The sequence below is a fragment of the Trachinotus anak genome, unplaced genomic scaffold, assembly GCF_046630095.1.
Source record: "Trachinotus anak isolate AG129_WGS33_773 ecotype Australia unplaced genomic scaffold, CSIRO_AGI_Tana_v1 ptg000032l, whole genome shotgun sequence".
Classification (NCBI taxonomy): Eukaryota; Metazoa; Chordata; class Actinopteri; order Carangiformes; family Carangidae; genus Trachinotus; species Trachinotus anak.
This window is the reverse complement of record NW_027273883.1, coordinates 2,338,191-2,351,400: the sequence shown is the minus strand read 5'-3', so window position 1 is coordinate 2,351,400 and position 13,210 is coordinate 2,338,191. Positions and strand designations below refer to the sequence as shown.

Sequence of the window (13,210 nt, the reverse complement as noted above, 5' to 3'; positions counted from 1 at the left end):
AAGCATATTGTAGCTGTGCTGACAAGTCACTCCAAACAAAACAGTACAGCTATGCCAGGTTTTGTGGTAACCAGGGAGCTTGTTAGTGAAAACTTGGTGCAGTAAACACGTGTTGTTGATGCTGGTTTGACCTGAACAGGGTTTCACTGCCAAGGAAGTTGCCAAGGAATAAAATGATTCATGCAGCTATCAAAAGACACTTCCAACCTCCAGGAAGATTTAGTAGTAACTAACCAATCTGTGCCAAATGTCTTCAGTTGGAAGCACTGTCCCAGACTAACTTTCACTACCCAAACACTTGTATATTACAAAGATTCATGTTCACAGGCTTTAAATGTAGCTGATTTTGGACTTTTTGCTTCATTTCCTGTTTTATTTTGAAGTTCTGTCTCAAGTTTATTTACATCCTACCTTTGTCCTGATTCCCTCCTTCTTGAATGTCTGCCCCTCCCTCATGTGTTACACCTGTGTTTAATTGCCCTCCTTGTGTATCCAGGTCTCTGTCTTCCCTTTGTCTTCACTTCACCTGTTCTGTTTCCCTGCGTCATGCTCCAGAGTCTCCTGTGCCTGTTTTTGACGTCTCTTTGTTGTCACCAGTTTTGTAAGTTTACCTTTTGGTTTAATTTAAGTTGAATAAACTCCATCCTAACCTGGCAGTATCCACATTGGTTCAAGCAAAACTCCTTTAATTAACATTGTAACTAAAACATTAGGGCTTTTCTGCTGTAGTGAATATGTGAGGATGAAAGAATGAATTGAATCAGGCATCAGCTATTTTTCATATTTTAATGTATTAAATTGTCTAGTGTATATTACACAGTATTCAATAAGTTAAAGACTACTTCCAAATCATGCATCGCTTTTGCAGCATCAGTTGTTATCCGACACTGTAAATCTGACTAGTAAACATGTCATTTTGAACATTTTCTATCATTTAACAGGCTTTTTAAATGAAATATTTCATCTCATTTAGATTGACTGTACATCAAATATAGCCAAAGACTGTTTCAAAGCACAAAGCTTAAAGAAAATCACTACAGACACATGGGCATCTGTTTCATGATACAAGTTAATACTTGGAAATGAAGCTGAATTTTAATGTAATGTGTCATGAGCTCTAATCTAGAGGCATTAATAGTTCATCTTATCACAGTTTGTGAGTGTGTGCCTTGAGTTGGACATCTCTATCGAAGGGTGGAGAATAGGAGCATGCCAGACCGCTGCCGTAATACCATTCCAGCACTGCAGCCTTCTCACAGTGAATAAGGCCGTCTGTGGTTTCCTTCCTCTGTGAATCTTTCATTGGGCAGATTTGGGCAGCGAGGAGGCGAGCGCCCACTAAAATAGCCATCATTGTTTGGTTAACTGACTAATGAATGACAAGGGGGGGGGAGTGGGGGGAGCTGAGGTCACACATTGTTCCCTCTTTCGTTTTTTCCCCTAGACCGTCTCATGGGATGGCTGTTTGCTTGTGGAGGATCCTGGTGCTGCTTTGTTAGCTCGCCTGCTTTGAGGTCAGTGAAGCTGGGATGTTGCCAAGTCCAGGCTCATACAAACACACAGACACACACAGCTTCACAACCTTCCTCAGAGTAAACACCAAAGGAAACAGGGATGGATGTTGCTGGAAGGCAGCAAGCGGCTGGTCGTCTTAAGCATCCAACTTTAAAAGGTTTATAGTTTTTGGGGCCTGTCTCATCAGTCATAACTAACCAATTCCCTCTTTTAAATAAATAATGGGTATTCATCTAGTTTTCAGCACCATAGTTCCTGACAAATGCCTCGTCCTGGTATTTTTTTAGCAAAGGTACTGCATGATTCTTTAATTGCCCTGATAACACTATTTTTCAGGTCCATAATTTTGATAATTTTCTGTGAAGTTTCCAGAAAAAAAACCTTGTAATTTTGGGCCTACTATTGGGAAAATATATTATTTTCGCCAGAATGGTTCTATTTAAACCCAAGGAAATCATTCCTGTATTCTATATAAATACTGGATTGTGTGCTTGCTTACTTAAGATCTTTTTGCATGTTCAGCTGACTGTGCGCTGGACCTGTGACAATAGCAAAAAACTGGAGTGTTTTATTTCCATCTGTAAAATAAAGTACTACCTTTGATCTAAAGCAATGAAATGGCATTAAATGTCATTAAAGTGTATAATACCTAGAGAGTTCATGGATTCAGGCCCTCGCTGATTTGCCAACATTTTTATTTACTAACAAAAAGTAACATGATGCTCAAATTCACCAGAAAAGTGAACTCTTCAGCTAACAGTGGGTTGTATTAGTAATCAGTATTGAATTTCATTCAGCTTTCCAAGAAGACAAACACAGTCCATAGTGGCCTGAACAAAACATTTGGAATTAAAAAACATTTCCATAATATTCGTTAACACCTACTTTGGGTGATGTCAGCATGTGAGGTGCACTGTGCCAGAAAACAAGATTCAACAAGTTTCACACAAAGAGACTCAGAGTGTATTACATAATCTACAGTTTATTTTGGACTGTTATTGTACCGCAGCAAAACATTTATGAATGGAAATAAACAGTGAAACCAATTTACTACTACTTTGCTATTTCTTCAGACCAATCAATCCAAGTCACTGGGATTTGAAACCTTTTACAACCAATTCATTCCTTCAGTCTGTCACATGTAAAACATGCACTGCAGAGTCAACTGTTGTCCAGTGAAATGAGATGACTCACTAGCAGAAACACTGTTTGTTTGATACACTCTACAAGGGATTCTCCCCTTCTGCTCTCACTGATTTCCATCAGTCAGTAAAATCAGATTAGGCAGTGATCAATAAACGCTTTGACTTTCAAATGACATTCTTTGTTCTGTCTCTATGCTGTTCACTCATGCACAGACTCCCAACCTTCTTCCACATGCACACTGAAAGACTGAAAGGGCCGAACAATTAGGAAAAAGGAAAAAAGATGGTTAGTCAAATGTGTCAGTTTAAGGAAACAAGGCAAGAGCTCAGTATCTTCATAGACTTGGCACATTGGTGTTTAGCGCCATTGAGGCGCGCACCAAGGCACGACTTTGGTTTTTGTAGTAAATGCATTACACAGAAAACAGAATTTTCCTCTAATACAGACTCGGTCTAAAACTGGTTCAACTAAAACTTCTCACTACTTTTTATACCGTTTCCTCCCCAGATGACCAGGACTCACCCTCAACTTCAGACTCCTCAGAGTGGACCAACTCCCCCTCAACAGCATTTCTACACAACAACTGCTTCACCTCAGTATGCATTTGGTCCTGCTCTTCTTTAGCAGCCAGGGCTTTAGATGAATCAGTATCCACCTTGGAGTTCCCGTTAACCACATTCGGGTTGTCTGAATTCCCCCAAACTAGGTTGTCACCAAACCCTAGATCCTGATTGATTTGTTCAGCTGCTTCATTACAGGCATCATCTGGTTGACAGGTGGCACCAGTCTCTAAGGAGGACACCCAGAAGTCCTTCTTTATACCAGGGCTGAAAACACATTCTTTGCCATTTGTGTTCAATAGTTCTGTTGAGTCCTTCACCACAAAGATATCATTTTCATCAGGTACACTGTCAGGGGAAATCTCAAGGGCCTCCTCTTTACACATCATAACTCCTTCATCAGAGCCTCCGTCATCGTGAAGGTAAGTTTCAGATGAGTCAGGCACATTGTCACATTTTTGATCATGTTCAATCTGAGCTCTGATTTCAAAGTCTTCACTTGGATTCTCAAGGACTTCCCATTCTGCTGTTTCTGGAACGTCAGGAAATGACTCACAGTCTACAGGATCCTCAACTAGATGTTCTTGAGATTCGGACACTTCTACTGGTACAACGTCTTCAACCTCAGTGGTGGAAGCCACATCCTGCAGGTTTTCCTGTGGCACAGTGTTTGGGTCCTCTAAGTTCTTGATTTCCTCCGTATCAGGCCTGCTGATGAAGTCACTAAGGCCAGAGCAATCTTCTGTTAGATCAGCATGTGTCACCATGGACACATTGTGTTCATCCACTTCCTCTCTTTTCTTTTGAGCAACTGTAGCTTCTTCATCTTTATGCTGGACCTCCTCATCAGCCGGAGTGTCTGTTTGAGGCATTACCACTGATGAATCACTGAAATATAGGTTCTCAAAAGGCTGATCCATTATTGTAGTGGAAGATACAAGTTCACTGTTTACTGTCACTCCAGACTCTGCACTTAAAGACACGTCATCTGTTTTTATTTTTCCAGCATCTTCTTGCTCTGTCATTTCCTCAACAGACTTCCCCTGCTGATGTAGCATCTCCTCACTCTCACTGACCTGCTGCTGTGCAAAGTGAGCACTGTAGCTGTCTGTGGATAGGTTTTCTAATTCCTGCTCCACAAGTCTGTCCGTCTCCAACTCGTCATCACAGTCAAAGTTTGTGGGTACCATGGGTTTGGTCAATTCTTCAGTTTCTTCATCTGAATATCCCTCACTGACTTTCTTAATAATTTCTTCTGTATTTTCTTCATCATTCACTGATGTAGCATGCTCACTTACAGTTACACTATGTCCAATATCCCTGTCCGGGATATGAGCATATCCCAGGTCATATTCCTCATCCAATGCTTCCCCTTCAACTTCTTCACACAGATCCTCCATGGTTCCAAATTTCTTTGACTTGCCTTCGTTCCACGTTCCACTTTCCATCTCCCCGACCTTCTTATCCTGGTCGCCTTCACTGGATTCACTCTCCTCCATGTGTGAGGCCTGAGTGTTGGCGTCAGTCTCGTCACTTTTGTATCGAATCAGAGGACGAGTGTCAGCAAGAGTGTTATCCTGAGCGTAGCTGTCGCTCTCCAACTCGGTCCTCCATGACACACAGACATTTTGAGAGTCCTCATCTTCATCATCTTCTTCTTCTTCGTCAGGAGGTGGTGCATTCTCTTGGTATAATGCAGCATGCTCTCTGTCATCATCTACTTGTGCGTCCATCACTGAGAAAGCCATGTTGTCATCTTGTACATCTGTGACAAAATCCTGGCTAATTTCTCTCTTTTCATACTCTGGTTCTCTTGCTGATATGTCTTCCTCTGGTTCAGCATGTTGTCGTTCTGCTTCATTCTCTTTTATGCCATCATCCGTCTTCAGATCAACCTTCTTCTCAATTACACTATCCCACGTATCCATCTCCTCTCCATCAGGGTACAACTTATCCTCAACATCTGTCTCATTTGTTCCTACCATAGAAGACTTTAATTCTTGTGGTATCTCATCTGCATCATCTTTTGAGCCACGTTCATCTCGGCTGAACTCTGTAAATTGGTTAAACACACTCTCTCCTGGTTCACATTCAGACATTGGGCTGCTCGTCCTGGAGTCAAAGGTTGGTTCAAGTACGGCCTCAGTTTCAGAATCTGAGGTCTCTTCTTGCTGTACTCCTTTGCCTACACACTCTTTGTTTTCCCATGCATACACTGGAGCCTGTGGCTGTTGCGAGTCTTCTTTTTCAGCAGGACCTTCCAAAGGCACGTCTTTATCAGATTCATCTGGGAAAATGCAGGGCTTCTCTGTCATTCTGACATCATACGGTGTAAGGTTGGGTGTTGTAAACTGACGGTGACTAACTTCATCACTGCAGGGTGGTTCGCTGCTGAGACATGACTCAACTTGATGACCAGCAACAGACTCCACAATCTCCTCAGGAGATTCAGCATCAACACTGCTCCGATCCTCTTCACCTTCTTTGACCCCAGATGTTGTTTGAGCAAAAGCCTCCTGTTCATTCGGAGGTGAAAGAGGCTCAGCATAGGTGACTTTCTCATGAACCTCCTGTGGTCTGAAGTTTTCAACAGCTCCATCTTGCAGTATTTTTGGATAAGGGGTTCCCCATGATGCTGACTTTGTTGCATCTGCCTCTGCAGATTTTCTTGAAATCTTTGGAGTTTCGTTATAAGTTACAGGTTTTCTACTATAGAGGGGTGTTGCAGGTATTGCTGTTGCTGCTGTTCCTGTCATGGCACGGAGAGATGAAAGGGAAGTGGTCTTGTGGCTGGCAGACAGCTGGGTTTGATAATTCTTTTTAACCCCTCGAGGACAGAACACTGCATCTGTGGAGGAAAAGACTTCATGAATACGCAATGAACTACTGCACTGATGCACAGACATCTGAATACACTGGGTTTAAATGAAACCAACAGTGCTGTCAAATATACTGTATCCTAAGCTATCTGTACAAAGTGCTGACTACAGTGCTTCAGATAATCTCTAGTAATCTTAATGTGACAGAGATACTATGGAGAACCTTCCCCCCAAAGCATTATTAAAACGTATGTTCTCAGAGGAGTTTGGACACTAATGGGGAGATATTGATTGTCATTTCCTTTCACTGTTGTCTAAGTTACCGGAAAGCAAAGCCATATGGCTCAATAACCTTTGGGGACTCTCTTAGGTGGCTTGCATTACAGGACCCAAAGTGCCTTGCTCAGCCCCCTTAGCAGAGCACCCGTCCACCACTCTCCAGTTAAACTAATACGATACACATTATATCAAACATATCCCCCACTCCGAGGGGCTTTTAGTTAGACTAAGTGAACTAACACCTTTACAAAGGGCGAGAAGTATCTACTACTAGGAGAGTGGAAATTAAGGAGATGATTTATGCAACATATTGAGGTACCAAACACTACAGCAGTGAAGTCACTGACATGAGGCTGCTGTATGGATATTGTTTGTTTAATTACCTGTGATGAAAATGTTTCTTGGCTGATTTAGCAAAGAGATGTCTCCCCTGAGGCTTCCACTGTCCAGTAAAGCTCTGCAGAGACACAGAACATAAACAGGTTACATCCTGAAGTTATGTGCAGTCTGAAGACATGTGAATATTGTGATGTTCAGGATTTGGATGAGCCATAAATGAGTGAATGCTGACATGACACTGCGCAGAGCGGTGGGAGGGAACAGGAACGAGTGGCGACTTTTGTTGCTCTTGAGCAGCAGGGACAGACTGAGGTCTGTTGTTATGGTAATGAAGCCATTGAGGAGCCATCTGCAGCACACAACCTCTGCCATCAATTCCTCACACACACTGACACAGCAGGTATTATGAGCAGGCCATGCAGCACTAATATCACTGTTTCCATTCACACATGTGGACAACACCAGTCTCCATTCCAACACACACTCTTATAATTAGCTGCATGACTCACATATTCACTTATTTTTCTATCTGCTTTTCTTCACAAGATCCTGTTTGATTAAAATAATAAATATATTTTGACAACAGTTTCATGTGCAGTGAATGACATTGAAATGTGTCCTCTAGTTATGTCTCCCCCCCCCTCCCGTTCCCCTCTGCTGTTATTCTAGACTCCCATCGCTCATAAATCGGTAGCTCATCACTGATGGGTGAGGGTCAATATTTCGAGGAGGTGGGGGACGGAGCAAGGAGACGCCACCATAGAGCTCCATAATGGATAAGTTACTCTGTCTGAAGACAACAGAGGCTGCTGTTTCAATGAGATGACCTTTAGTCCAGACGGCTGCACCCACTGTGGACGCCTCTTTATTTGTCAGCTTCTCTCACTGATGGAAGGGTGTTTGTCGATGCTGTTACTGAGCAGCAGCGTTTGAATAGGTTAAACTAATCACTTAAATCAGAGCTGACATAGAAGTGATGATAGCTCAGCTGGATTCATGTCGGGTTTTGCTGGTGCTGTGATATTTATTTATCAGTATAGACAGCATGTGCATACTACTTACTGATCATAACATTTCCAGTCCAAAGAACCAAATCTGATCCTGAGGCATGCAAGCTTTGTGAAACTTGTATTTGATTATTGAATAAATGATTCAAGGATCATTTATATTAAAGGAACATAGCAAATCAGCCCATATCTATTATGGAAAGAAATAAGGATCTGCACGACTCCTTCAAAAGACGCAATTCCCTGTTTTATTTACAAAAAGGAAACTAATTCAAACAATCCCTTGGGGAGATTCAAAAATATATATAATATCTGTATGTATGTAAATGCACCTTTGTAGCTAGTTACAAATGTGGCTGCAATTTTTAATCACTTATTTACTCAATTAACTGATTAATTGTTTGGTTTATAAAATACTCCTCCTTGGCATTTTGACTTACAAAATAACTAATGATTAATGCATTATCAGTTAATAGTTGCTGAGAAGGTTTCATATGATCCAATAATCGTTTAAGCTTTGGTGGTACATGCATAAATAAGCTAATTTCCCCAACAAGAGTGATCCTTTATGTAAATCTTTATCAGCCAACAGGGTTGTTATAATTTTCATGTCACGGCAGCAGTACGGTAAAGATGAAAACTGATAGAGCAGATCAGATTTTTTTAAATGAATAACTATTCAAATATGAGCAACAACTTGGAGCTGAGTTTGAAAGATGCAATGAGACTGTGAGTTAAAGACGAAGGATGTTGTCGAAAACCGGTTCTGTCAAAGAGAGAGCAACGGTGTCGCTCTGCACTAGCCCTTTATCAAGTTGAAATCAACATTAAATGTAGCGTTCGTCACACATCTGTCTGACAGTTTTAGGGCGTTTACATCAGAGTGTGGAACCACAGTTTCCCCTTTTTCACAAGAGTGTGACAGTCTGTAGGACCACCTCATCACAAACACTGAAACAAAAAACATATCTCTATCAATACACCATCTCCTTTTCATTTTAAATGACAGTGATCAAACTAATAATCATATTGGAATGGCTATTTTTCAGCCACTGATCACAATATCTTTGATGGAAATGCTAGAAGAGTCGAATACAGCTGTCATCTTTATAGAGACTCAATATCTGAATAAATCAAACGCATCAGTTTCCCTTGGGATGTCTTGGAGGAAATGTGTGAAGAGAAAAATGCGTTTGACTGTGAATGGATCGACTATATCTTTACAACTGACTCTTCTCTCTTCGGATTTTAATGGCAAGAGATACAGTTTATTACAATACAGTGAAGTAACAGTGCAAAATGCAATGTCAGGTGAGCATGTTGCAAGCATGTATATCTGATGCGGTAAAATGAGTTTGCAGAAACGGTACATTACAAATATATTAGTTAATCAACACTTTAGTTGCACAATCTGATGAGATAACAACTCCCGACAACCAGTAGGTGTTGGATAAATAATTAGAATCATATTGGAATATATATTACATTACATCTTCTCTGTTCCTGTTTCCTTCCTGTAAGTCCAACGTTGGCCTCCTCACAGACCACAGTGGTTTTACAGGACATGTTCTTTTCCAGTTAGATATGATGTATCAGCAGCACTGTGGTTGTCATCGGAAAATGACAACCATATTATATCTAAATGACTTGAGCAACCCTGTGACTGAAATACATTTGCTTACAACCCAGTTTTGTCAACAATAGCTGGAGCATAGCTTGAGAAAAGAAGATCCCACACACTGCTCCTGCTCAGCGCCACAGTTTATTAATCATACTGACATTTCTGTCCCTGTGAACTTTCTTTTACGGTTTAGGGACTGAAATGTTGTATCAGGAATACACTGTGATGATAAGCAAGTGGTGTGTGAGCCTCTTTTCTCAACGCCTAATACCCCTAAAACCACCAAGTGTTGCCTTTAGATTTATGTTTGTGTGTACACATTATAGCAACTTGTGTTTAATGACTGAGCTTTAGAGAGGCTGGTATATATTTTTTAACTTTTGGCAGAACCAAGTCGGCCCTTTTCCCACTGTGACCAGGTCTTATGCTAAGCTAGGCTAAATATGTCCTGTCTAAAGCACCATAATTAATGCACAGACATGAGATTGACAGAGAGCCTCTTCTTTCTTTTTTCTGGAGAACAGGGGCAGAGAACCTCTTGATTGAGATGAGACTTTAGATCTAATTTCCTGTCGTGTGAAAACAGCTGGCAGTGCAGTGTACCTGTATGTTGCTACTTCCAGGCCCAGAGACATCTTCAGCTGCACCAGGCCTCGGTTCTCCAGAAGGAGACGATCGATCTGCTGGCCCACCTCCTCTTTCTCCACCTTCAGGCCCTCCATGTGTGCCTGCCAAAACAGGAAGTCAAACGGGAAGAGGAAGCAGTTAAAGAAAGGCACAAGCATTCTCACATAGTAGTATAATAGGTTAGAATAAACACTCTTTGTTCCACTGTTTTCATGCTCTGGGGATTGTTCAAATGTTGTCTCTGCTGAGCTAAAATCACAGGAACGCAATTATAACACAGTCACACAAGTTAATACTTATGGTTTGATTTGTCACACTGGTTTGCAGTGTTGAAGAAGTTACTTTGAAAGCACTGCTCTGCAAGCGACCAATTACTTTGGTTGAAAAGAAGTTGAACTACTGCAAAGCTACAGTAGGGAAAAAAGTGACAATGTACATGCGATAAAATTTATAACATAATAACCTGGCAGAATACAAAACAGCCACATTCCAGTTTATTGAAAAAGTGGCTCCTTGGTCACAGAGTTCACTACCCCCCAGCACTGCTGGTTAGTTATTAGACTTGCCAAGTATTACATCCATGCAAGCTTGTTACTAGTTCTCCAGGACCACACGGCTAGAAAGAAGATAAGTGTTTGATCCAGGTGCCTCACCTCCATGATCTCAATGTGACCCAGAACAAATCCCAAAAGACTTCATATATTATCTATCTATATATCTGTGTCGTTCCCCCGACCCTTTCAGACCCAAATCTTTCCATTGCATCAGAATATTAGCATAGTGACAGGGGGCATCTTACTAAAGGCCTTGAATATTTGGTAAGAATGAGAAATCAAAAAATTGTAGTTAGAATAAAAAAGATCTTCTGGTGATAATGCATTTGATTTTTTTAAAGACCTGACCAGCTATATGTAACAGACATGAAACAGCAGATATGTCTGGACCCCTTTTTGTCTCGCAGACAGGAAGTCGCACAGATGCTGATTATCAAGTGGTCACATTCTCATGTGGTTTGTAACTTTGCTATTTTACACCTTCTATTTGTGCCATGTGACACAACACCACAGACACTAAACACTGCAAATGACGCGTTTGTGCGTTTCTTGAGTAACAACCGATGACTCTGTGGGGCTGGTTTTCACACAAGATTTCACACAAAATTATTTTTTACAGCTTCTCTTAAAAACAACAACAAATTAACAAAGCAGTCATTAGTATGGCAGGACTTTGTTTTCTGTCTCCTTTGCACCAGTATATGTTGGTAGACTGACACTAAGATGACAGAGATGCATAAATATTTATACAAATCTTTAATGTAACACTGAAATAATTGACTGACGCTAAAGGAATCTGTTGTGATCATTATTTCACTCATTCATTATACTGAGTCATTTTTAGGCCACTTATTAACTGAAACTTGAAGATGAGATGTTTAAGGCACCACTTTGGGTTCTGATTAACCCATTGTCATTATTTCTAACATTTTTTTAGAGTGAATATTTAATTAACTGAGGGAAAGGAATAGCTTAATGAATGATGCTTTATAAAAGGATGTTTACAGGTACAATAACCAGGATCTGTAGCAGCCCAGCAGGTACAGGTGTTCTGCCCTCACCTGGAGTTGCTGGATCTCCTGGCTGTGTTTGTCTTTCTGCTGGTCTGCAGTCTTCTCCAGATGCAGCCTGATGTCATGAGCTGAGGCCAACTCCTTCTCCAGGGCTTGAAGCCTCAGCTGGCTTTCGCTCTTCTCCTGGCCCACCTGGGTCAAACGTCTCCTGGCCTGGTTAAGCGACTCCTCTAGCTGAGCTAACTGGCCCTGATAGCCCTCTGCTGCCTCCTGCCATGCTCTGGTGGCCCTCTGGGAGTACTCCTGCCCCAGCTGTAGGAGGTTTGGTGCCTGGTTGCCCCTTTGAGCCAATGTGGGTGGCATTGTGGCTCTGGAATGGGTCAATGTGGTCTCCAAGTGGGCCACGTCCTCCTGATGGGTTTGAACTAGGAGCCTCATCTCATGCTCCAGATGACTGACCTTCTCTCTCAGCCAGATCTGTGCCCTCTGTTCCTCCTCCAGCTCCTTCCTGCTGTGCTCCAGCATTGTCTTGGCCTTCACATGGGCTTGAGCCTCCCTCTGTCTCTGCAGGTCCAGAGCTTGGAACTCCTCGGTCAGCTTGCCAACCTCCAGTTCTGTATGGATTCTGTCCCTCCAGGCTGCATCCAGCTCCAGTCTTGTTTGCTGCAGCTCTTCCTCCAAGCCCTTCCTGCGTGTTGAAGCTCCACGATTGCTGCGTCTCAGAGCTTCGATCTCCTTTGCAAGGAGTACATTTTCCTCCTCTAGGAGTTTGACCCGATTCAGGTAGGTCTCCAGGCGTCGGTTCAAGTTCAGCATCTGGTGTTTCTCCTCACCCAGGTGGCTGTGGTGGAAGGTTTTCTGTAAACTGTGGAGCTCCATGTCAGAGAGGTTTGGCAAACCAAGGCCTCACTCCGAGGTACACTGATTATGATTTGGCAGCTAAGTGTATCTCTGAGTCCAGGCCTGAGTCAGTGTGTGTGGGGGGTTTTCATGAGAATGAGGCTCTTTTGTGGATCTGGTGCTGTGTCTGCCAGCAGTAGGCTCCCCTTTCATACTAGAGTTAATGAAGGGGCTGGGCACATGGACACAAGGGGAGGAGGGATAGAGAGGGAGGAGACTGAAAGCTGGAGAGGAAGGAAAGAGGAGATGAGGAAGGAGGGAGAGGGAGGCAGTGGGATGAGGGAGAGAATGGTGAAGAAGAGATGAGATGGGGGGGTGGAGTAGGAGGGCTGAAAGAGATGGGAAAGGGCAGAGAGGGAGTGATGTAATTTGCAGGGTTAACTCTTTCACCACTGGCACTTTTTCCAGCTGCAGAAAAACCTCTGTTGATCAGACGGAGAAGGATTTTACAGCATAAAATGTCAGAATGCAAATTGAAGGGAAAGAAATTATTCAAAAACTGAAAAGGGAGCAGCCTGGTAGCTTTAGTTTCTTAGAAGTTACTCCTCTATTTTAGGTTTAGACTACTGGTCAAATAAACTGATGACCTGAAAGGTGACTGACATTTGAGGATGTATGTTGATCCTAAACCCTTGAGAGATTTACAGAGAGCTGTGGATAAGTTATAGACGACAGTTTTCTTTGTTAGGCCTCTGAATGAGATGAACTTCTGAGTATTTAGGAGGAGGAACAAGAGAAATGAAAAAAAAAACATTAAAGCATCTCAACCTGCTGAAAAAAGCAACCATTTTCCTCTGACTTAAAGATGTGTCTTTTTGGAAAAACAGCCA

At 42.1% G+C, this 13,210-nt stretch overlaps 1 protein-coding gene and 1 long non-coding RNA gene across 2 annotated transcripts; one reads left to right on the top strand and one right to left on the bottom strand.

Moving 5' to 3' along the window:
- Positions 1 to 493: 493 nt before the first annotated feature.
- Positions 494 to 3,292, top strand: LOC139613457 (uncharacterized). Its single transcript, XR_011686760.1, has 3 exons — positions 494 to 601; positions 1,445 to 1,514; positions 3,169 to 3,292. It is a non-coding gene; the product is annotated as an uncharacterized lncRNA (long non-coding RNA).
- On the bottom strand, positions 2,480 to 12,514 carry nes (nestin). Its single transcript, XM_071470117.1, has 4 exons — positions 11,529 to 12,514; positions 9,890 to 10,014; positions 6,703 to 6,776; positions 2,480 to 6,069 (listed from the first exon to the last, which is right to left on the bottom strand). Exons 1-4 carry the CDS (start codon positions 12,357 to 12,359, stop codon positions 3,149 to 3,151), a joined length of 3,951 nt encoding a protein of 1,316 aa, XP_071326218.1. The 5' UTR covers positions 12,360 to 12,514; the 3' UTR covers positions 2,480 to 3,148.
- Positions 12,515 to 13,210: the final 696 nt, after the last annotated feature.